The sequence below is a fragment of the Rhinopithecus bieti genome, unplaced genomic scaffold, assembly GCF_001698545.2.
Source record: "Rhinopithecus bieti isolate Rb0 unplaced genomic scaffold, ASM169854v2 scaffold_56641, whole genome shotgun sequence".
NCBI classification, from domain to species: domain Eukaryota; kingdom Metazoa; phylum Chordata; class Mammalia; order Primates; family Cercopithecidae; genus Rhinopithecus; species Rhinopithecus bieti.
The window spans coordinates 176,872-199,394 of NW_016822034.1; the positions used below are offsets into that span (position 1 = coordinate 176,872).

At 62.6% G+C, this 22,523-nt stretch overlaps 3 protein-coding genes across 8 annotated transcripts; all 3 read left to right on the forward strand.

Moving 5' to 3' along the window:
- Positions 1-115: 115 nt before the first annotated feature.
- Positions 116-9,310, forward strand: LOC108521116 (transmembrane protein 8A). 3 transcript variants are annotated; one of them, XM_017860742.1, is made up of 13 exons: positions 116-496; positions 3,409-3,586; positions 3,675-3,882; positions 4,096-4,223; positions 4,418-4,686; positions 4,775-5,094; positions 5,786-5,876; positions 5,965-6,088; positions 6,328-6,464; positions 6,810-6,988; positions 7,058-7,204; positions 8,449-8,565; positions 8,888-9,310. In XM_017860742.1, the coding sequence occupies exons 4-13, from the start codon at positions 4,168-4,170 to the stop codon at positions 9,182-9,184; spliced, it is 1,737 nt and encodes a 578-aa protein (XP_017716231.1). In that variant the 5' UTR covers positions 116-496; positions 3,409-3,586; positions 3,675-3,882; positions 4,096-4,167; the 3' UTR covers positions 9,185-9,310. The 3 variants fall into 3 exon arrangements, with proteins under 3 accessions (XP_017716231.1, XP_017716230.1, XP_017716229.1); XM_017860741.1 differs by lacking the exon at positions 116-496 and adding an exon at positions 2,644-2,861 and having other exon boundaries at positions 8,494-8,565; positions 8,888-9,243; XM_017860740.1 differs by lacking the exon at positions 116-496 and adding an exon at positions 2,646-2,861.
- Positions 9,311-11,586: 2,276 nt separating this feature from the next.
- LOC108521118 (transmembrane protein 8A-like) lies at positions 11,587-17,112 on the forward strand. Of its 2 annotated transcripts, none has more exons than XM_017860746.1 (8): positions 11,587-11,832; positions 12,522-12,612; positions 12,701-12,824; positions 13,062-13,198; positions 13,540-13,717; positions 13,787-13,933; positions 15,173-15,289; positions 15,612-17,112. In XM_017860746.1, exons 5-8 carry the CDS (start codon positions 13,703-13,705, stop codon positions 15,906-15,908), a joined length of 576 nt encoding a protein of 191 aa, XP_017716235.1. In that variant the 5' UTR covers positions 11,587-11,832; positions 12,522-12,612; positions 12,701-12,824; positions 13,062-13,198; positions 13,540-13,702; the 3' UTR covers positions 15,909-17,112. The 2 variants fall into 2 exon arrangements, with proteins under 2 accessions (XP_017716235.1, XP_017716236.1); XM_017860747.1 differs by having other exon boundaries at positions 15,218-15,289.
- Positions 17,113-17,324: 212 nt separating this feature from the next.
- On the forward strand, positions 17,325-20,700 carry MRPL28 (mitochondrial ribosomal protein L28). 3 transcript variants are annotated; one of them, XM_017860743.1, is made up of 6 exons: positions 17,325-17,403; positions 17,904-18,198; positions 18,876-19,028; positions 19,461-19,595; positions 19,682-19,768; positions 20,307-20,700. In XM_017860743.1, the coding sequence occupies exons 2-6, from the start codon at positions 17,911-17,913 to the stop codon at positions 20,412-20,414; spliced, it is 771 nt and encodes a 256-aa protein (XP_017716232.1). In that variant the 5' UTR covers positions 17,325-17,403; positions 17,904-17,910; the 3' UTR covers positions 20,415-20,700. The 3 variants fall into 3 exon arrangements, with proteins under 3 accessions (XP_017716232.1, XP_017716234.1, XP_017716233.1); XM_017860745.1 differs by having other exon boundaries at positions 17,380-17,459; XM_017860744.1 differs by lacking the exon at positions 17,325-17,403 and adding an exon at positions 17,492-17,548.
- The last annotated feature ends 1,823 nt before the right edge of the window (positions 20,701-22,523 follow it).

The following is a 22,523-nucleotide window of genomic DNA, read 5'->3' on the forward strand; positions in this document are numbered from 1 at the left end:
AGAGCGGTGAGCGGGGGGCGCGGGCGCTATCGGGGCGTGGGGCCGGGGCCGCGGGCGGGGCGGGATTGTGACTCACCCCCGGCGCACCTGTGCGCTCATCTGGCGCCGGCGCGGGGCTGGGGTCCCCGCCGCGGGTTGGGGGCTCAGGGTGGCCCTTTGCGGCGTTTCGTGTCCGAGGGGTCGAGGCGGGCGGGACCCCGCTCTTCCTCCTGGTTTCCCCGAACTGGGTTGGGCCACGTCGGCCCCTGGAGCGCCCTCTCCTCTCCCTCCTCCCTCCAGAGCGCTCGGGTCCGGCGCGCCCGGCGCACTCGGCGCGGGGAAGTGGAGGGGCCCAGGGGACTGCCCGGGACTCCAGATGGGAGGAGTGTCTGGGCCCTGAGCTCACCGACCCCGTCCGGCCTGGGAGAGGGGCACAGCCAGGAGAAAGTTGTTAGACCCTGGAGCGGGGCCCGTGGGCGTCATGGTTCCAGCCCTTCCACAGCTACCACCAGCCCTGGTACAGCCACTTTCCACCGCCCGCCCGGCTTCTGGGAGGAGGGACTGAGGAAAGGGCGCCCCTCTCCCCTCTTGTTTGGAAACTTTGCATTTCTGTTCCCTGAGGGTCGCCGTCCCTGACTGAGGTCCAAGGAGCCGGCTGGACCAGGGAGAAGGTGTTGCCCTTCCAGGGTCTGTACAGGGTAGGGACGTGGGTGTAGAGACCGCCAGGCCTTGGCCACCCGGAGATGCTGAGGACTTGCCCAGGCTTCTGTGGCCTGGAACTCTCGAGGGGTCGTGTCCTTGCCGGCCGGCTGGAAGGACCCACAGGTCCCCAGTCACTCGGGTGCCCAGGTTCCTGGCAGCTGATCCGGTGCTGTTCCCCGACTTCCCGGCCCCCAGCCTCTCCCCCGACCCTGAAATATTGCTCCTTTGAGCTCCTGTTTCTTCTGGGGGCTGTGCCTCTTGCTTTCTGAGCTTGGCACAGCTAGAGATGAAAAGCAGTTTTTCCCGAGGACCGTTCCCGGGATTAAATTGCTCCATGGCCAGGCGCGAAGCTCACGCCTGTAATCCCAGCACTTTGGGAGGCTGAGGTGGATGGATCACTTGAGGTCGGGAATTCGAGACCAGCCCGACCAACATGGAGAAACCCCATCCCTACTAAAAATACAAAAATTAGCTGGGTGTGGTGGCAGGCGCCTGTAATCCCAGCTACTCAGGAGGCTGAGGCAGGAGAATCGCTTGAACCCAGGAGGCGGAGGTTGTGGTGAGCTGAGGTTGCTCCATTGCACTCCAGCCTGGACGAAGGAGCGAGACTCCATCTCAAAAAGAAAAAAGAAAAAAAGAAAAAAAAAATCACCTGGGTGTGGTAATGTGAGCCTGCGGTTCCAGTTACATGGGGGGCTGAGGCTGCCATGAGCTATGTACATGGCACTGCACTCTAGCCTGGGTGACAGAGTGAGACCCTCAAAAAAACCAAAACCTTACTCCTTAGGAAACTGGCAAAGGATTCCCCTGTCCCAGAACGCAGGCCTGGTGAGGGGTCCCTGGGAGATGGAACACCTGGGTGTGGGCAGTGGAGAGGCCTGATGGGCTGGCTCAGCCCCTCACTCCTCCCAGCCTACTGTGGAGCACGTGCTCTGTGGCAACTGTGGGTGGTGAGGGTCTCCCATGGGTGCCTGTCCTGGTTTGGAGGATGTGGGTCAGGGGTCTTCACTCAGGTTCCCAGGACAGGGGTAGGGACTTGCATTCCCACCTTCCCCACCCAGCCCTGTGTCCGTGGAGGGGCTGTGGGGCAGGCAGGGGGGTGTGTAGCTGGCCCTCCTCACCCTGTGGTCACCTCGGGCTCAGAGCACCGCTAACAGCCTGGTAGTGTGGGCGACTTGGGCAGGGAGCTTGGGCTAGAGGGGCTGTGAGCCCTGGGAGTCGGGAACTGGGTGTTAGGACAACCTTGAACAGATCTCTTATCTCTGTGTACCTGCTGAAACTTCACAGCCACCAGCTGGGTTCTAGGCGCCCTCAGGCTGGCGCTCCAGGGCCAGAGGGGCTGAGGGCTTTGCCCCAGCAGGCCCAGGGCTGTGTGCTGCAGGTGGCCTCCACTGCCTGTCCCCACAGAGGCCGACTCTCTCCCGGGACACCATGGTCCTGGGGGCTTGAGTTTTCTCTGCCCACATTATCAGGCCACAGCCTGGTGGGTGGGACCTGGTGGCCAGCAGACACCTGGAAAGCCTGGAGTGCGTCGTGGGTGGAGCCTGCCCCTGCCCCTGCCCAGCCCCCAGGCCGGGCTCCCCTGGAGCTTGGCTTGGCTTTTCCGACAGGCTGCTGTTGGCAGGTATATCGTTTCTTCGGGTGCTTCTATGGGAGGGTCACCAGGCTGGCAGGAGAGCCTGCTGCTCACCTGTCTCCCTCCTCAGGAGAGGCCTGGGCCTGAGCCAGCCACTCTCCAGTGAGACCTAGGCAGGGTTCCTGAGTGCAGGACCGGGAACTGCAGCGGAGGGGAGGATGCCGCACCCTGCTGTGTCCACTGTGCATTTCCTCCTGAAACCTTTGTCATTAATTAACCTCGGAGGGAGGGCCCCCAAAGGGACGTGCCCTCCACCCTGACCTACCCAGGAGAAGGCTGGGACCCAGGGAGGGAAGGATGCCCAAGGTACAAGGGCACGAGGCCGGAACTGGCACAGGGGCTGGGAGTGAGAGCCTGTGAGTCCTCGCCTAGGGCCATGAGCAGGATGTCTCCCACGGGCCCTTCTCCATCCCCGTACCAGGCATTCCCTGAGGACAGTTAGGAGCCTTGCCTGCTTGGAATGCAGGGGCCAGCTGTCCCCTTGTTCTCATGGCTGGCCAAGCTTCTGGCCTGGGTCCCTCCCGCACGAGGGATCTCCCTCTGGGTAAGGGGGAATTTGGGCTCTGGTCTGGCTGTGTCCAAAGACATCATAGCCCAAGCAGGCAGCCAACCCATCCAGAGATGGGGGATGTGGAAGGCTGAGAGGAGGTGGGAGGCCCGTGCCTTGGCCTTGGTGGCCAGGGCATCTGTGATGAGGGGCAGGGGCTCCTTCCTGACACCTGCTGGGTCCTTCAGCTTCCACCTGGGTTGGCCGTGGGGAGTGGGGTCTTCTCAGGTTGGAGGCGTTAGGGTGGCGATGGGTGCTGAGGTGCCCTGGGGCTTGTTTGGAAGCTGCTGCAGTAAGATGGCAGCTGTGAAAAGACCCAGATGCCAGGAGGGTGGGATGTAGGTCACTTGGGGAGGGATGGCAGAGGACTGGCTGAGGGGCCAGAGGGCGGCCGTGACCTTTACCAAGGTCAGAGTTGGTGTGCCAAGGGCTCCAGGTGGGTCCCCCGGGGCTTCCAGCCCTTTTCCTCTGGGGACCTCATCCTCCCCATCTGCGGCCCTGGAGGAGGGCGCCCAGCCTGGCTGACGCCTCCTTCTCCTCACAGAGGTGGGGCTGGTGTCCGAGCACTTCTCGCAGGCCCCGCAGAAGCTGTCCTTCTACAGCTGGTACGGCAGTGCCAGGCTCTTCCGCTTCCGCGTGCCCCCAGACACTGTGCTTCTGCGCTGGCTGCTGCAGGTCTCCCGGGAGGGCGGCACCGCCTGCACCGACGCAGAGATCACCGTGTAGGTGGCCGCCTGCCTGCCTGCCCGCCCACCCCCCGCACCTGGCCAAGCCCTGTGCCTGAGCCCTGTGCTGCTCTCCCGTCTCCAGGCACTTCCGTTCTGGCGCTCCTCCGGTCATCAACCCACTGGGCACCAGCTTCCCAGACGACACCTCGGTGCAGCCCTCCTTCCAGGTCAGGGTGCCGCTGAGCGCTGCACTGCTAAGCAATGCCTCTGTCAACGTTTCCCACCCAGCCCCCGGGGACTGGTTCGTGGCCGCCCACCTGCCCCCCTCATCCCAGAAGATCGAGTTGAAGGTGAGACGGGCTGCCCTCCGGGATGGAGGCAGAGAACCTCGCGGCGATGGCCAGTCCCTGCCGTGCACCTCTTTGGGGTGGTCCTTGCTCTAGGCTCCACACTGCGCTCTGGGGCCCACCCTGCTCCCTGCATGCCTGGGGTTTCTGGTGGGACCCTGCCCTCATGCCTGCATTCTCTGACACCACCCCTGCCCACATCTGTTCTCTCCCTAGGGCTTGGCTCCCACCTGTGCCTACGTCTTCCAGCCTGACCTGCTGGTCACACGGGTGGTCGAGATTTCAATCATGGAGCCGGATGTGCCCCTTCCACACACTCTCCTCTCCCACCCCAGCTACCTCAAGTGAGCGGGGCCTGGTGGGGCAGCCCGGCTCTGGCCTCCAGCCCCACCTCAGATTTGGTGGAGTGGGTGCGAGAGCCTGGCCCTGAGCCCTGGGGTTGGGCTGGGAAGTAATCCAGATGCCTGGCCTCCTTGGGTCCCCATGAGGTGGGCTGAGGAACGGCAGAGCCTGAGCCAGCTGTGTCCCCTTGCTGCAGGGTCTTTGTCCCCGATTACACGCGGGAGCTTCTGCTGGAGCTGCGGGACTGTGTGTCCAGCGGGAGCCTGGGTTGCCCTGTGCGTCTCACCGTGGGCCCGGTCACCCTGCCTAGCAACTTCCAGAAGGTGCTCACCTGCACCAGTGCCCCCTGGCCCTGTCGCCTGCTGCTGCCCTCACCGCCCTGGGACCGGTGGCTACAAGTGACAGCTGAGAGCCTGGTGGGGCCCCTCGGGACAGTGACTTTCAGTGCTGTAGCTGCCCTCACAGGTGGGCCGCACAGGGGCTGGAGGGATGGCCCTGCCCCTCCCCAGATCCCTAGACTTTCCTCCAACCACACCCCTTGTCCTCTCGGCAGCTTGCAGGCCACAGAGTGTAACCATCCGGCCCCTTCTGCAGAGCAGCCAAAACCAGAGCTTCAATGCCTCCACTGGTCTGCCCTCCCTGAGCCCCGACCACCAGGATCTGGGCAGGAGTGGCAGGGTGGACCGCAGTCCCTTCTGCCTCACAAACTACCCAGTCATGCGGGAGGACACAGACGTGGTGTCCGTGCACTTCCAGCTCCTGGACAGGGTCTCGGTGAGGGTGTGTCAGAACACACCGTCCATGATGCGACTGCGCCTGAACACCGGCATGGACAGTGGGGGCTCCCTCACCATCTCCCTGCGGGCCAACAAGGTACCTGCTGTCTGCAAGCGGCCTGTGGCCTGGGCTCGGGCAGGGCGTCGGGCGGCCCCTGCAGGGCCTCCTTATTTACCTTGGCACTGGGACAGGCAACACAGTGACACCAACAGGCATGGGCCAGGACAGGGGCCCATGTTGGGGGCACCTACACTGCTGGGCAGCCTTGCTCCTGTCAGCAGGCCCCAGGGTAGCTAGGGTCAGAGGTGGGGTGGAGGCAGGACATCCCAGGGCCCGGGGAGGAAGGGTCCTGGTGGGCCCTGGGCCTGCAGGAGTCTCAGAGAAAGGCACCAGCACTGACCGGGCACGGTGACTCACACCTGTAATCCCAGCACTTTGGGAGGCCGAGGCGGACAGATCACAAGGTCAGGAGATTGAGACCATCCTGACTAACATAGTGAAACCCTGTCTCTACTAAAAATACAAAAGTATCAGCCAGGCGTGGTAGCGGGCGCCTGTCGTCCCAGCTACTCAGGAGGCTGAGGCAGGAGAATGGTGTGAACCTGGGAGGTGGAGCTTGCAGTGAGCCGAGATTGCGCCACTGCACTCCAGCCTGGGCGACAGAGCGAGACTCTGTCTCAGAAAAAAAAAAAAGGCACCAGCACCAGGCTGAGCTGGCACGTGGGGCGGATGACCCCACTGCGGCCAGGGGCTGCTGGGGCTGAGCCGGCACTGCCTCCCTTTCCAGACAGAGATGCGGAATGAGACCGTCATAGTGGCCTGTGTGAACGCTGCCTCACCCTTCCTTGGCTTCAACAGTTCGCTCAACTGCACCACAGGTATGATGGGCAGGCGTCACCATCAGCGTGGCCCCAGCCAGCTCCCCACCCCGGCCTCCTCTGATGGGGCCCTCTGGCTCCCCTGCAGCCTTCTTCCAGGGCTACCCCTTGTCTCTGAGCGCCTGGTCTCGCAGGGCCAACCTCATCATCCCCTACCCAGAGACAGACAACTGGTACCTCTCTCTGCAGCTCATGTGCCCTGAGAACGCTGAGTAAGTAGACCTCGGGCAGGCACGGGGGTCAGGCACCCTGTCATTTCACTCAGGATCACAGCCGGGCTGCCTGAGGTTGGCATTCTGAGTGACCCAGCTAGAGGGGTGCTTCTTCCAGGGCTACTGAAAGCTGGGGGCCTCAGTGCTGGGTTCTCCTGTCCGTCAGCCTCTTGGGTGTGCGGGTGGCAGCTGGGCTGTCAGACCACTGCACCAGCTTTCCTGTGGCCCCTTCCTCAAAGGGAGTGTGAGCAGGCTGTGGTCCATGTGGAGACCACCTTGTACCTGGTGCCCTGTTTGAATGATTGTGGACCCTACGGCCAGTGCCTTCTGCTCCGCAGACACAGCTACCTGTATGCCGGCTGCAGCTGCAAGGCAGGTAAGGGCCAGGGCCCCGCCCACCCTGAGACGCTGCTGCTGTTGGCTTCCAGTGCCGTGCCATGCCTTTCCCCTGGGGAAGCGCCACAAGGGGCTGGAGAGAGACCCCTGCAGGGGCAAAGCCTCCTCCCCACTCCCCTGTTCCCCACCAACAATCTGTCTGCCTGGCACAGGCACCAGGTATCCCCGGGGGTGATACTACCTCCTGACCTTGGCCCCCGCCCACGGTGCCTACCCAGCTTGCTCCTGGGTGATGAAGGGGCTTCTCTGCAGGGTCCTGGGTGAGGGGTGGGCCCCGAGTTTCAGCAGTGCCCCCAGCCTCCGCCGTGGGGTTTTGTGCCCCCAGGCTGGCGTGGGTGGAGCTGCACGGACAACAGCACAGCCCAGACGGTGGCCCAGCAGAGGGCAGCCGCACTGCTGCTCACGCTCAGCAACCTCATGTTCCTGGCCCCCATCACCGTCTCAGTGCAGCGATTCTTCCTGGTCGAGGCCTCCGTCTACGCCTACACCATGTTCTTCTCCACGGTAGGCCAGCCCCTCCTGCAGGGACTTGGGGTGGGAGGGCGGGATGGCGCTCACGGAGCCTCTCCACAGTTCTACCACGCCTGCGACCAGCCCGGGGAGGCGGTGCTATGTATCCTCAACTACGACACACTGCAGTACTGCGACTTCCTGGGCTCCGGGGCGGCCATCTGGGTCACCATCCTGTGCATGGCGCGGCTCAAGGCAGTTCTGAAATACGTGAGTGGCCCTCGATGTAGGGTGTGGGCCCTGGGGGAGCAGGGCCCCCGAGTGCAGCCTGCGAAAGGCAGTACTGTGGGAGAGGCCGGACCTGGCGTTGGGCACAGCCCCTGGAAACCTCACATCTCGGCCGAGCGTGGTGGCTCTGGTGGCTCACACCTGTCATCACACCTGTAATCCCAACACCTGGGGGAGGATCCCGTGAGGCCAGGGGTTCAAGAGCAGCCTGGGCTGTACAAAAAATTGAAACGTTAGCTGAGCGTAGTGGGTGCATGCCTGTGGTCCCAGCCACCCAGGAGACGAAGGTGGGAGGATCGCTTGATCCTGGGCGTTGGAGGTGTTGGAGTGAACCGAGGTCACAGCACTGCACTCCAGCCTCGGTGACAAAAGAAAAGAAAAGAAACCTCATGTCTTCTGTGATGCCACATGGAAATGCGGGTCTGAGACCCTGCAGGCAGTTGTGAGGGGGCATTGCCGGCTGTTTGGAGGATGCCAGGAAGGAAGGTGGTAGGCAGGGGAGGCCAGGCCCCCTACCCTCGAGAAGCCCCCACCCATGCTCCCTGGGTCCTTGGTGCCAAGGATGCTTTGGGGACTCTGTGGCAGCTGGCCCTGGCATGGGGAGACTCGTGCCCTAGGTTTGTGAGCTGCATGCTCTGCCCTCCCGTCTGCTCTGGGAACTGCAGGCTGGGTGCTGCCCCAAGGGGGTACCCATGGGAGCCCCACAGCCAGGGCAGGGGGGAGGCTGGGAAACGCTAGGGTCCTGCAGGGCTGAGTGCAGGGCCTGAACCTGCAGATAGGCGGAGAACTGTAGGTTGTGGGCAGAAGTGTCTGATGGAGACTGGGGGGTGGGAGCCCCTCGCTATGGAACAGTGGGCGGGAGACTGAAGCCACCCTGATGGGGGATTCCTGGAAACCCAGGGGTACAGAGGGCTAGTGAGTGTGTGGGTGCAGAGCTGCCATATGTGGCTGTCCAGTTTGACCACCCTCTAGTCCCCCAGAGGTGCCTGGCTGGCCACATTCATCTGTGGATGCAATGCAGAAGCTGAAGGAGGGGCGTGTCCCTGCCGGCTGGCAGAGCTGGTCAGAGGCTGGCAGAGCTGGTCAGAGGCTGGCAGAGCTGGTCAGAGGGTGGCAGCAGCTCCGAGGGGCAGGCAGAGGTGCTGCGGGGCCCCGGGGTACACTTGCTCCTGCTGGGCCTTCAGCCCTCAGAGATGTCCCTGCAGTCATCCCTGTGTCTTGCCCAGGTGCTGTTTCTTCTGGGCACACTGGTCATCGCCATGTCCTTGCAGCTGGACCGCAGGGGCATCTGGAACATGCTGGGGCCCTGCCTCTTTGCCTTCGTGATCATGGCCTCCATGTGGGTAAGGAGTCGGGCTGGCTGGCACTGCTGCCCAGATGCTCGCAGAAGAGAGCCTGGCCCCTTGCTCTGGCCACGTTCCCGGTCTTGCTCCAACCAGTGAATGCCCGTATCTGCTGGGAGTTGCCATGGCACCCACAGAGGCCCAGCATGGCTGTGTCCCTGAGGCCTGGGCCTGAGGACCAGTGGCCTTGTGCCCTTGAGCCCCTTGAAGCAGCCCACCCTTGTCATTCTGCTGCCCAGACCTGGGCAGGCACCCAGTAACCACTGTTTCCGGGCCCTGGGAGCTGCGGCTGCACTGATGCCTGCGTGGCTGTTTTCTCTAGACTTACCGCTGCGGGCACCGGCGCCAGTGCTACCCCACCTCGTGGCAGCGCTGGACCTTCTACCTCCTGCCCGGCATCTCCATGGCCTCCGTGGGCGTTGCCATCTATACCTCCATGATGACCAGCGACAACTACTACTACACCCACAGCATCTGGCACGTCCTGCTGGCCGGGAGCGCAGCCTTGCTGCTGCCGCCACCTGATGAGCACACCGAGCCCTGGACCTGCTCGCAGAAATTCCCCTGCCACTATCAGATCTGCAAGAATGATCGGGAGGAACTGTACACGGTGACGTGACACCAGCCTGGGGACAGCTGCTGCTCTGATGACCTCTTCAGCCAGGAGCTGCATCGAGGGGAGGCACCTGGTTCAGCCCCGGACAGATTGATTTCCAGCTGAATAAAATTGGCCTGGGTACCCTCTCACTTCCTCCTACTGAGGAGAGGGCCACCCCTCCCTCACACGCACCTCTCCCCGCCAGCTGCCTGCTGGCTGCTGAGGTCCCACGCAGATCCCAGCTGCTGTCTGCAGTGGCCCCTGGGGCCTGGGCTTGGTTACCTGGAGACCACAGGTGCCTGTGCGAGGATGGGGCTGTGTGCTCTGCTGGCCTGCGGGTGGCTAGAGATGGGGTCAAGGACTCCCTATGATCCTGTTCCCTGGTTAGGCTGTGGTAAGAGACCCATGGAGCCCAGGAACCCTGAGCCCACCACTGGAGCTGGGAGCTGTGAACTCCGAGACCCCTGCTCCTGGCCCCTATGTGGCCCTGATGCCAGCCTGCCTGGGGCATGGAGGATCCCCTCTGCTGCTGTGGTCATCATAGGGACTGGAGACCAAGGTCTCCACCAGAGCTGATGGGCGCTGGGGATGCAGGCTTCGGCCCCGCCCTTCCCTTTTCTTGGCTCTGGAGCCTTGGGTCCCTGAGAAGAGTCTCCTGGGACTGGGGTGCTCTGCTGCTGTGGGGTTTGGCCCACAAGGAACCCCTACCCAGCCCAGTCCACCCACCCCAGCGTTCCTGGGCCTCCCTCTGGGAGCTTTCTCTGGGTCCCAGGAGCTGTGGTGGTGTCTGCCCCTGCACTGGGCTGTCTCTGTGCCCTGTGGGTGTTCAGGAGACTGGGCTGTCTCTGCTTCTCATGCAAGCCTCGTGGGGAAGCCATGACTAGGCGCAGCACCTGGCCCCTCCCTGAGGCCTGTGAGTGTTGGATCCACCCTGGAGAAGTGGGCGGCTGAGACCTGGGTGGGGTCCTCCTATACTTGGCTCTGGGGCTTCCCTGCTGGGTCTTGTCCAGGGTGTGGCTTTCCTGAGGGTCTTACCTCCCCAGCCACCCCTGCCTTTGACCACCAAAGCAATCTCTAAGCTTATAAAAGAGAAACATGTATATACGGGGTGTTTTGGAGTAAAAGGAAATTCTAAGACATTAAGACATATTTTATGTAGATCTGATTTATCTGTGATTGGTGAATTTAATATTCTACAGTGATTTTCAAACTAAACGAGTTTTACATTTTTTCTGCGCTCCTTCCCTGGCAGGGTAAGTGGGCCCCGGGAGAACAACCCCGCCCCGCCCGCGTCGCCCCTTTGCGGAAACGCTTGGGCCGCACATTGCCAATGGTGCCTTGAGCTGCCGCTGCTGTCTCTGCAGGGTATTTTTTACGGTCCCTAAAGGGGCGGAACGAGGGGTAGACGGATGGCCTTTGCAGCCAGTCAGCGGTGGGAGGAGGTCCAGGCGCGGGAGACCGGCTTCCGGTTCCGGTGGGGCGCCGGGTTTAGAGCTCTGACAGGTGGGCGCGGGCTGGTGGGGTGCGGCGAGGAGAGCGCGGCAGAAGGGGAGGGGCAGGTGGGTGCGGGGCGGGGCAGGAGTAGGGGTAGGAGGTGAGAGCCCGAGGGCAGGAGTAGGAGGTGAGAGCGGAGGCAGGGATAGGAGGTGAGAACCGGGGCCGGGGTACGGGTAGGGGTGAGAGCCGGGGACCGGGGTAGGGGGTAGGAGGTCAGAGCTCGNCACGGGTGGTCGAGATTTCAATCATGGAGCCGGATGTGCCCCTTCCACACACTCTCCTCTCCCACCCCAGCTACCTCAAGTGAGCGGGGCCTGGTGGGGCAGCCCGGCTCTGGCCTCCAGCCCCACCTCAGATTTGGTGGAGTGGGTGCGAGAGCCTGGCCCTGAGCCCTGGGGTTGGGCTGGGAAGTAATCCAGATGCCTGGCCTCCTTGGGTCCCCATGAGGTGGGCTGAGGAACGGCAGAGCCTGAGCCAGCTGTGTCCCCTTGCTGCAGGGTCTTTGTCCCCGATTACACGCGGGAGCTTCTGCTGGAGCTGCGGGACTGTGTGTCCAGCGGGAGCCTGGGTTGCCCTGTGCGTCTCACCGTGGGCCCGGTCACCCTGCCTAGCAACTTCCAGAAGGTGCTCACCTGCACCAGTGCCCCTGGCCCTGTCGCCTGCTGCTGCCCTCACCGCCCTGGGACCGGTGGCTACAAGTGACAGCTGAGAGCCTGGTGGGGCCCCTCGGGACAGTGACTTTCAGTGCTGTAGCTGCCCTCACAGGTGGGCCGCACAGGGGCTGGAAGGATGGCCCTGCCCCTCCCCAGATCCCTAGACTTTCCTCCAACCACACCCCTTGTCCTCTCGGCAGCTTGCAGGCCACAGAGTGTAACCATCCGGCCCCTTCTGCAGAGCAGCCAAAACCAGAGCTTCAATGCCTCCACTGGTCTGCCCTCCCTGAGCCCCGACCACCAGGATCTGGGCAGGAGTGGCAGGGTGGACCGCAGTCCCTTCTGCCTCACAAACTACCCAGTCATGCGGGAGGACACAGACGTGGTGTCCGTGCACTTCCAGCTCCTGGACAGGGTCTCGGTGAGGGTGTGTCAGAACACACCGTCCATGATGCGACTGCGCCTGAACACCGGCATGGACAGTGGGGCTCCCTCACCATCTCCCTGCGGGCCAACAAGGTACCTGCTGTCTGCAAGCGGCCTGTGGCCTGGGCTCGGGCAGGGCGTCGGGCGGCCCCTGCAGGGCCTCCTTATTTACCTTGGCACTGGGACAGGCAACACAGTGACACCAACAGGCATGGGCCAGGACAGGGGCCCATGTTGGGGGCACCTACACTGCTGGGCAGCCTTGCTCCTGTCAGCAGGCCCCAGGGTAGCTAGGGTCAGAGGTGGGGTGGAGGCAGGACATCCCAGGGCCCGGGGAGGAAGGGTCCTGGTGGGCCCTGGGCCTGCAGGAGTCTCAGAGAAAGGCACCAGCACTGACCGGGCACGGTGACTCACACCTGTAATCCCAGCACTTTGGGAGGCCGAGGCGGACAGATCACAAGGTCAGGAGATTGAGACCATCCTGACTAACATAGTGAAACCCTGTCTCTACTAAAATACAAAAGTATCAGCCAGGCGTGGTAGCGGGCGCCTGTCGTCCCAGCTACTCAGGAGGCTGAGGCAGGAGAATGGTGTGAACCTGGGAGGTGGAGCTTGCAGTGAGCCGAGATTGCGCCACTGCACTCCAGCCTGGGCGACAGAGCGAGACTCTGTCTCAGAAAAAAAAAAAGGCACCAGCACCAGGCTGAGCTGGCACGTGGGGCGGATGACCCCACTGCGGCCAGGGGCTGCTGGGGCTGAGCCGGCACTGCCTCCCTTTCCAGACAGAGATGCGGAATGAGACCGTCATAGTGGCCTGTGTGAACGCTGCCTCACCCTTCCTTGGCTTCAACAGTTCGCTCAACTGCACCACAGGTATGATGGGCAGGCGTCACCATCAGCGTGGCCCCAGCCAGCTCCCCACCCCGGCCTCCTCTGATGGGGCCCTCTGGCTCCCCTGCAGCCTTCTTCCAGGGCTACCCCTTGTCTCTGAGCGCCTGGTCTCGCAGGGCCAACCTCATCATCCCCTACCCAGAGACAGACAACTGGTACCTCTCTCTGCAGCTCATGTGCCCTGAGAACGCTGAGTAAGTAGACCTCGGGCAGGCACGGGGTCAGGCACCCTGTCATTTCACTCAGGATCACAGCCGGGCTGCCTGAGGTTGGCATTCTGAGTGACCCAGCTAGAGGGGTGCTTCTTCCAGGGCTACTGAAAGCTGGGGCCTCAGTGCTGGGTTCTCCTGTCCGTCAGCCTCTTGGGTGTGCGGGTGGCAGCTGGGCTGTCAGACCACTGCACCAGCTTTCCTGTGGCCCCTTCCTCAAAGGGAGTGTGAGCAGGCTGTGGTCCATGTGGAGACCACCTTGTACCTGGTGCCCTGTTTGAATGATTGTGGACCCTACGGCCAGTGCCTTCTGCTCCGCAGACACAGCTACCTGTATGCCGGCTGCAGCTGCAAGGCAGGTAAGGGCCAGGGCCCCGCCCACCCTGAGACGCTGCTGCTGTTGGCTTCCAGTGCCGTGCCATGCCTTTCCCCTGGGGAAGCGCCACAAGGGGCTGGAGAGAGACCCCTGCAGGGGCAAAGCCTCCTCCCCACTCCCCTGTTCCCCACCAACAATCTGTCTGCCTGGCACAGGCACCAGGTATCCCCGGGGTGATACTACCTCCTGACCTTGGCCCCGCCCACGGTGCCTACCCAGCTTGCTCCTGGGTGATGAAGGGGCTTCTCTGCAGGGTCCTGGGTGAGGGGTGGGCCCCGAGTTTCAGCAGTGCCCCAGCCTCCGCCGTGGGGTTTTGTGCCCCAGGCTGGCGTGGGTGGAGCTGCACGGACAACAGCACAGCCCAGACGGTGGCCCAGCAGAGGGCAGCCGCACTGCTGCTCACGCTCAGCAACCTCATGTTCCTGGCCCCATCACCGTCTCAGTGCAGCGATTCTTCCTGGTCGAGGCCTCCGTCTACGCCTACACCATGTTCTTCTCCACGGTAGGCCAGCCCCTCCTGCAGGGACTTGGGGTGGGAGGGCGGGATGGCGCTCACGGAGCCTCTCCACAGTTCTACCACGCCTGCGACCAGCCCGGGGAGGCGGTGCTATGTATCCTCAACTACGACACACTGCAGTACTGCGACTTCCTGGGCTCCGGGGCGGCCATCTGGGTCACCATCCTGTGCATGGCGCGGCTCAAGGCAGTTCTGAAATACGTGAGTGGCCCTCGATGTAGGGTGTGGGCCCTGGGGAGCAGGGCCCCGAGTGCAGCCTGCGAAAGGCAGTACTGTGGGAGAGGCCGGACCTGGCGTTGGGCACAGCCCCTGGAAACCTCACATCTCGGCCGAGCGTGGTGGCTCTGGTGGCTCACACCTGTCATCACACCTGTAATCCCAACACCTGGGGAGGATCCCGTGAGGCCAGGGGTTCAAGAGCAGCCTGGGCTGTACAAAAAATTGAAACGTTAGCTGAGCGTAGTGGGTGCATGCCTGTGGTCCCAGCCACCCAGGAGACGAAGGTGGGAGGATCGCTTGATCCTGGGCGTTGGAGGTGTTGGAGTGAACCGAGGTCACAGCACTGCACTCCAGCCTCGGTGACAAAAGAAAAGAAAAGAAACCTCATGTCTTCTGTGATGCCACATGGAAATGCGGGTCTGAGACCCTGCAGGCAGTTGTGAGGGGCATTGCCGGCTGTTTGGAGGATGCCAGGAAGGAAGGTGGTAGGCAGGGGAGGCCAGGCCCCTACCCTCGAGAAGCCCCACCCATGCTCCCTGGGTCCTTGGTGCCAAGGATGCTTTGGGGACTCTGTGGCAGCTGGCCCTGGCATGGGGAGACTCGTGCCCTAGGTTTGTGAGCTGCATGCTCTGCCCTCCCGTCTGCTCTGGGAACTGCAGGCTGGGTGCTGCCCCAAGGGGTACCCATGGGAGCCCCACAGCCAGGGCAGGGGGGAGGCTGGGAAACGCTAGGGTCCTGCAGGGCTGAGTGCAGGGCCTGAACCTGCAGATAGGCGGAGAACTGTAGGTTGTGGGCAGAAGTGTCTGATGGAGACTGGGGGGTGGGAGCCCCTCGCTATGGAACAGTGGGCGGGAGACTGAAGCCACCCTGATGGGGGATTCCTGGAAACCCAGGGGTACAGAGGGCTAGTGAGTGTGTGGGTGCAGAGCTGCCATATGTGGCTGTCCAGTTTGACCACCCTCTAGTCCCCCAGAGGTGCCTGGCTGGCCACATTCATCTGTGGATGCAATGCAGAAGCTGAAGGAGGGGGCGTGTCCCTGCCGGCTGGCAGAGCTGGTCAGAGGCTGGCAGAGCTGGTCAGAGGCTGGCAGAGCTGGTCAGAGGGTGGCAGCAGCTCCGAGGGGGCAGGCAGAGGTGCTGCGGGGCCCCGGGGTACACTTGCTCCTGCTGGGCCTTCAGCCCTCAGAGATGTCCCTGCAGTCATCCCTGTGTCTTGCCCAGGTGCTGTTTCTTCTGGGCACACTGGTCATCGCCATGTCCTTGCAGCTGGACCGCAGGGGCATCTGGAACATGCTGGGGCCCTGCCTCTTTGCCTTCGTGATCATGGCCTCCATGTGGGTAAGGAGTCGGGCTGGCTGGCACTGCTGCCCAGATGCTCGCAGAAGAGAGCCTGGCCCCTTGCTCTGGCCACGTTCCCGGTCTTGCTCCAACCAGTGAATGCCCGTATCTGCTGGGAGTTGCCATGGCACCCACAGAGGCCCAGCATGGCTGTGTCCCTGAGGCCTGGGCCTGAGGACCAGTGGCCTTGTGCCCTTGAGCCCCTTGAAGCAGCCCACCCTTGTCATTCTGCTGCCCAGACCTGGGCAGGCACCCAGTAACCACTGTTTCCGGGCCCTGGGAGCTGCGGCTGCACTGATGCCTGCGTGGCTGTTTTCTCTAGACTTACCGCTGCGGGCACCGGCGCCAGTGCTACCCCACCTCGTGGCAGCGCTGGACCTTCTACCTCCTGCCCGGCATCTCCATGGCCTCCGTGGGCGTTGCCATCTATACCTCCATGATGACCAGCGACAACTACTACTACACCCACAGCATCTGGCACGTCCTGCTGGCCGGGAGCGCAGCCTTGCTGCTGCCGCCACCTGATGAGCACACCGAGCCCTGGACCTGCTCGCAGAAATTCCCCTGCCACTATCAGATCTGCAAGAATGATCGGGAGGAACTGTACACGGTGACGTGACACCAGCCTGGGGACAGCTGCTGCTCTGATGACCTCTTCAGCCAGGAGCTGCATCGAGGGGGAGGCACCTGGTTCAGCCCCGGACAGATTGATTTCCAGCTGAATAAAATTGGCCTGGGTACCCTCTCACTTCCTCCTACTGAGGAGAGGGCCACCCCTCCCTCACACGCACCTCTCCCCGCCAGCTGCCTGCTGGCTGCTGAGGTCCCACGCAGATCCCAGCTGCTGTCTGCAGTGGCCCCTGGGGCCTGGGCTTGGTTACCTGGAGACCACAGGTGCCTGTGCGAGGATGGGGCTGTGTGCTCTGCTGGCCTGCGGGTGGCTAGAGATGGGGTCAAGGACTCCCTATGATCCTGTTCCCTGGTTAGGCTGTGGTAAGAGACCCATGGAGCCCAGGAACCCTGAGCCCACCACTGGAGCTGGGAGCTGTGAACTCCGAGACCCCTGCTCCTGGCCCCTATGTGGCCCTGATGCCAGCCTGCCTGGGGCATGGAGGATCCCCCTCTGCTGCTGTGGTCATCATAGGGACTGGAGACCAAGGTCTCCACCAGAGCTGATGGGCGCTGGGGATGCAGGCTTCGGCCCCGCCCTTCCCTTTTTCTTGGCTCTGGAGCCTTGGGTCCCTGAGAAGAGTCTCCTGGGACTGGGGTGCTCTGCTGCTGTGGGGGTTTGGCCCACAAGGAACCCCTACCCAGCCCAGTCCACCCACCCCAGCGTTCCTGGGCCTCCCTCTGGGAGCTTTCTCTGGGTCCCAGGAGCTGTGGTGGTGTCTGCCCCCTGCACTGGGCTGTCTCTGTGCCCTGTGGGTGTTCAGGAGACTGGGCTGTCTCTGCTTCTCATGCAAGCCTCGTGGGGGAAGCCATGACTAGGCGCAGCACCTGGCCCCTCCCTGAGGCCTGTGAGTGTTGGATCCACCCTGGAGAAGTGGGCGGCTGAGACCTGGGTGGGGTCCTCCTATACTTGGCTCTGGGGGCTTCCCTGCTGGGTCTTGTCCAGGGTGTGGCTTTCCTGAGGGTCTTACCTCCCCCAGCCACCCCTGCCTTTGACCACCAAAGCAATCTCTAAGCTTATAAAAGAGAAACATGTATATACGGGGTGTTTTGGAGTAAAAGGAAATTCTAAGACATTAAGACATATTTTTATGTAGATCTGATTTATCTGTGATTGGTGAATTTAATATTCTACAGTGATTTTTCAAACTAAACGAGTTTTTACATTTTTTCTGCGCTCCTTCCCTGGCAGGGTAAGTGGGCCCCGGGAGAACAACCCCCGCCCCGCCCGCGTCGCCCCTTTGCGGAAACGCTTGGGCCGCACATTGCCAATGGTGCCTTGAGCTGCCGCTGCTGTCTCTGCAGGGTATTTTTTACGGTCCCTAAAGGGGGCGGAACGAGGGGTAGACGGATGGCCTTTGCAGCCAGTCAGCGGTGGGAGGAGGTCCAGGCGCGGGAGACCGGCTTCCGGTTCCGGTGGGGCGCCGGGTTTAGAGCTCTGACAGGTGGGCGCGGGCTGGTGGGGTGCGGCGAGGAGAGCGCGGCAGAAGGGGAGGGGCAGGTGGGTGCGGGGCGGGGGCAGGAGTAGGGGGTAGGAGGTGAGAGCCCGAGGGCAGGAGTAGGAGGTGAGAGCGGAGGCAGGGATAGGAGGTGAGAACCGGGGGCCGGGGTACGGGTAGGGGGTGAGAGCCGGGGACCGGGGTAGGGGGTAGGAGGTCAGAGCTCGGGGGTCGGGGTAGGGGGTAGGAGGTCAGAGCCCGGGAGTCGGGGTAGGGAGTGAGAGCCTGGGGCCGGGGTAGGGGGTAGGTGGTAGGTGGTGAAAACCGGGGGCCGGGGTAGGGGTAGGGGGTAGGAGGTCAGAGCCTGGGGGCCGGGGTAGGGGTAGGAGGTCAGAGCCCGGGGCCGGGGTAGGGGTAGGAGGTCAGAGCCCGGGAGTCGGGGTAGGGAGTGAGAGCTGGGGGCCGGGCCAGGCTGCAGGTGACTACGAGCCCTCACCTCCCGCCAGGCCCGCGATGCCTCTACACAAGTATCCCGTGTGGCTCTGGAAGCGGCTGCGGCTGCGGGAGGGCATCTGTGCCCGCCTGCCTGGCCACTACCTGCGCTCCCTGGAGGAGGAGCGGACGCCCACTCCCGTGCACTATAGGCCTCATGGGGCCAAGTTCAAGATCAACCCGAAGAACGGGCAGCGGGAGCGTGTGGAGGACGTGCCTATCCCCATCTACTTTCCCTCCGAGTCCCAGCGGGGGTTGTGGGGCGGCGAGGGCTGGATCCTGGGCCAAAGATACGCCAACAACGACAAGGTGGGTCGGCAGGCGGGCTTCAGGGGCTCCTCTCAGGGCTTGACTGTGCGGAATGCCCGGGGTACCTGGAGGGACGTGGATGGACTCTGGGGATTACAGCCTGGCGGAGACACAGCTCCAGCAAAGGGGCACGCAGATTAAGAATCGCAGTTCTGGCAAACAGGACTGATAAATTAGGGGTGAGGTGGGGTGATTCAGGCCGGGGAGCAACCAGAGGCTGTGGGGAGTCGGGGTAACGTTAGGATGAGGAGGAGGCCTGTGTATGGAGCAGAGCAGGTCGGGGAGGCCAGCAGAGCTTGGAGGCTGCTTATGGTGGACTTCCTGGCGGGACTGCTGAAGCCTCTGGGGAGACTTGTGTCACCTCCAGCCTGGAATGTGACGACCTGTGAACTGTGGGGTTGCACATGTTTCTGAAACACATGCAGCAACCATGTGACAAGGGCGGGAACGCCCAGCTTGTTGGGGAGCAGCTGACTTCTGGGTACACAGCCAGGACCAGGGGTTGGGCTAGGGCAGCACTGGGCTGGGGGCCGGCCCACTCAGCTCCAAGTCCCCAGTCTGACAGCAGTGGGTCTGTGATGGAGTCTCCCAGGGGAGGGTGAGGGCAGTTGCCCTGGGTCCCCCTTGGTCTGTAGGAGGAAGCAGCAGTACTCACGGGGGCTCCGTTGCACCCTCAGCTCTCCAAGAGGCTGAAGAAGGTGTGGAAGCCACAGCTGTTTGAGCGAGAGCTCTACAGTGAGATTCTGGACAAGAAGTTCACGGTGACCGTGACCATGCGGACCCTGGACCTCATTGATGAGGCTTACGGGTTCGACTTTTACATCCTCAAGGCAAGCAGGGTGGGGCGAGTCAGTGCACAGCAGGGTCTGGGATGGGCCAGTCAGACTCAAGGGAGCCCCAGGTCAGCATCACACCGGGGCACGCTGGCATCTGTGCAGGAGAATCACTGGGAAAGCGTGAATGGGGCCATGCCCCTTTCTCGCCAGCACCTGTGGGGTTTCCTGCCTGTAGGAGAGGCCGTTGCTCTGTGGGTGGCTGACTTGCCTGTGGGGCCTGAGTGAGCACAGCTGACCCTTTCCCTGCTCTTGGACTTGCTTCTGTTCTGATCCCACCCCCGTGTTGGGGTGCTGAGGCGGCCCCACCTGGGCCTTCTCTGTCCTGTCCTGGGACCACCAGCGGCTAGAGAGGAGCCGGGTGGGTTGGCTGGAAGGGTAGGCGGGGCCCTGCCACCAGCACCTGGCCCCATGTGAGCCTCCTGCCAGACCCCGAAGGAGGACCTGTGCTCCAAGTTCGGGATGGACCTGAAGCGAGGGATGCTGCTGCGGCTTGCCCGGCAGGACGCCCAGCTGCACCCCGAGGACCCCGAGCGGCGTGCGGCCATCTACGACAAATATAAGGTGAGGTTTTCCATCCTGCTCCCTGCCCCTGGGGCCTCCTGGCTCGGCCCTGGGCCTCACCGCCCTTTCTGTCTCGGCCTGCCTAGGAATTCGCCATCCCAGAGGAGGAGGCGGAGTGGGTAGGCCTCACACTGGAGGAGGCCATTGAGAAGCAGAGACTTCTGGAGGAAAAGGTGAGTGTGTGAGCACTGCTGCCTGCCCAGGGCCTGGTGTTCGGGTTCTGGGAGTGTGCTGCCTTGGAGAGAGCCTGCACGAGGGGCTGCTGCACTGGGTGGGCTGGGGGAGGAGCTACTGCTCTGCATTGCCCCCGCAGAGGAGCATGGCCCGCTCTCTCCTCTCCAAGTCCCCACCCTGTCCTGCCACAGGACCCTCAGTAGGAGGATTGGGTTCCTGCACCGAGGGTTTGCACGGCCACCAACATCCCAGGGTCTGGAGCCTGTGGTAGCTGTCGGGACAGGGAGCCCCTGATGGCATGGCAGTTGGCTGCCCCCATTCCCTCTGTTTATCCACAACCACAGGGATGGGACAGGGGCAGGTGTGTGCCTCCAGCGTCCCCAAGGGAGGGGGTCTCTCATCTCACTGACAGGGTTCTGCCCTCCAGGGCCTCTCATGCCCCAGTTCCTCTGGGCGGCAGCTGCTGGTCCCATCCCCACGAGAACTCCAGCCGCCCTGGGCTTCCCTGGCCTCACCATGAGCCCCTCTTTCCTTCAGGACCCTGTACCCCTGTTCAAGATCTATGTGGCGGAGCTGATCCAGCGGCTGCAGCAGCAGGCACTGTCAGAGCCGGCAGTGGTACAGAAGAGAGCCAGTGGCCAGTGACCACACAGCTCCTCCGTGCCTGACCACCAGGCTCAGCCTTCCCTGCCAGGCTCTTTGCACTGAGGACACAGATCCCGGGGAGCTGTGAGGGCCACTCGTGGGCAGTGAGTGGATCCTGGTTTTGTGTGCTGCCCATGTACCTTCCAGCCTGGGGCCAGCTTGGCAGGGATCCCCAGGAGGCCTGGGGCCGCCCGGTTCCTCCCAGGCGGGGGCCCCCATGCTTGGGGCAGTGCTGCTTGTGCCCGTGGGGCCGGGAGCGAGTAAAGTCTGGGCCAGTCTGTGTGTGCGCGTCTTTGCTTTGAGGATCGGCGTTTTCTTTGGGGACCCTGATCCTGTCACCCCTGGCCCTGCTGTCCCTGAGACCTCGGATGAGACGTGGGCATTGACTCTGGCTGCCTGTCCCCAGCTGAGCTGCAGAGAGCGAGGTTTGATTCTGTGTTTTGTGGTTGTTGTTGTTTTTTTTTTTTTTTTTTTGAGATGGAGTCCCGCTCTGTCGCCCAGACTGGAGTGCAGTGGCGCAATTTCAGCTCACTGCAACCTCCGCCTCCCGGGTTCAAGTGATTCTCCTGTCTCAGCCTCCTGAGTAGTTGGGATTACAGGTGCCCGCCACCACGCCCGGCTAATTTTTGTATTTTTAGTAGGTGTGGGGTTTCACCGTGTTGGTCAAGTCTCGAACTCCTGATCTTGTGATCTGCCTACCTCGGCCTCTCACCTTTTTTTGTGTTTTTTCTTTTTTTTTTAAGATGGAGTCTCACTCTGTCATCCAGGCTGGCGTGCATCTATGTGATCTCGGCTCACTGCAACCTCCAACTCCTGGGTTCAAGCTATTCTCCCACCTCAGGCTCCTGAGTAGCTGGGATTGCAGGCACCTGCTGTCATGCATGACTAATTGTATTTTAGTAGAGAAGGGGTTTCACCATGTTGACCAGGCTGGGCTTGAACTCCTGACCTCAGGTGATCCACCTGCCTCGACCTCCCAAAGTGCTGGAATTACAGGTGCAAGCCACCGCCCCGGGTGGATTCCATGTCTTTCTTTCCTCTGGTAGAGGGTCTAGTGTAGCTGGGGGCATCCAGGGGTGTAGCCGGATGATGCCCGTTCCCTCTCCATTGCACATTCTTGCCCTTCTCGAACATTTTCCAGAGCAGGGCAAGGGAGGCTGTGGTCTGGTTCTTCAGGGACTGGAAGGAACCAGGAGGGGCAGGCCTTCAGAGGGCCCTGCTGGTGCAGCTGCCTGAGTCAGGAGCCTCTCCCTGGTCAGCACTGTCGTGGCAAGTGGTACAGGAGGTGGGGGTGACACGAACTTGGGGACCTGCGACCTTGGTGTCCCCTCCTGCTACTTCCCACTTGACCTGCAGGGTGGAGGTATGGCCAGTGGGAAGCCCGGCTGTGTACCCTAAGGCTTTTCCTGCCCTGAGGTTTAGGGGTGCCTGACCCTCTCCCCTGACCCTTACCTGGATATCCTGGTCCTCCGGACCCATTCAGTTCTCCTAGGGAGCACAGGGAGGGCTCCCCCAGCCGCATGTGCAGAATGACAAGGGGGCTTTATGTCCCCTGAGCCTAAGCCAGCCCCAGCTGGTGGCAGGATGGGGTGAACTGGAGGCAGCTGCCCGATGCGGGCCTGCTGGCTGATGGAGGGGCCCTGAGCTCCCAAGAGGGCTGTGGCGGAGTCCAGAGAGAGCAGCTGGCCCTGCTGGGCTGTAGAGGAGCCCGTGGCTCCCGGGGCCACAAGGGGTCACTGGGTCAGGACCTGCCTGGTTCAGAGCCTGGGAGTGCCCACGAGGTCTCTGTCCACACCAGGCACCTCTGCTCTGCCCACGTGTCTTGCTGCTCTGCATACCAGTGCTCTCCATGCCAGTGCTCTCCATGCCAGTGCTCTCCATACCAGCGCTCTCCATGCCAGCGCTCTCCATGCCAGCGCCTTTACGCGGTGCCCCTGCTCTGTGAATGAAGCTAAAAAAACTTTAGGCCGGGCGCGGTGGCTCAAGCCTGTAATCCCAGCATTGGGGAGCGAGTGGGCGGATCATGAGGTCAGAGATCGAGACCACCTGTACCACGGTGGAAACCCGTCTACGTTCTACTGGAAAAGCTAGCAGACAGTGCCCCGCGAA

Excerpts from the sequence above, each read along its gene's own strand:
- LOC108521116 (XM_017860740.1), top strand. The coding sequence starts at position 2,807 with ATGGCTGGCCAAGCTTCTGGCCTGGGTCCCTCCCGCACGAGGGATCTC. Across the intron at positions 4,224-4,417 it reads TCCCACCCCAGCTACCTCAA|GGTCTTTGTCCCCGATTACA; the intron begins GTGAGCGGGGCC and ends CCCTTGCTGCAG. Across the intron at positions 6,465-6,809 it reads CGGCTGCAGCTGCAAGGCAG|GCTGGCGTGGGTGGAGCTGC; the intron begins GTAAGGGCCAGG and ends TTGTGCCCCCAG.
- LOC108521118 (XM_017860746.1), top strand. Across the intron at positions 13,934-15,172 it reads TCAAGGCAGTTCTGAAATAC|GTGCTGTTTCTTCTGGGCAC; the intron begins GTGAGTGGCCCT and ends TGTCTTGCCCAG. Across the intron at positions 15,290-15,611 it reads TGATCATGGCCTCCATGTGG|ACTTACCGCTGCGGGCACCG; the intron begins GTAAGGAGTCGG and ends TGTTTTCTCTAG.
- MRPL28 (XM_017860743.1), top strand. The coding sequence starts at position 17,911 with ATGCCTCTACACAAGTATCCCGTGTGGCTCTGGAAGCGGCTGCGGCTG. Across the intron at positions 18,199-18,875 it reads GATACGCCAACAACGACAAG|CTCTCCAAGAGGCTGAAGAA; the intron begins GTGGGTCGGCAG and ends TTGCACCCTCAG. Across the intron at positions 19,769-20,306 it reads AGAGACTTCTGGAGGAAAAG|GACCCTGTACCCCTGTTCAA; the intron begins GTGAGTGTGTGA and ends TCTTTCCTTCAG.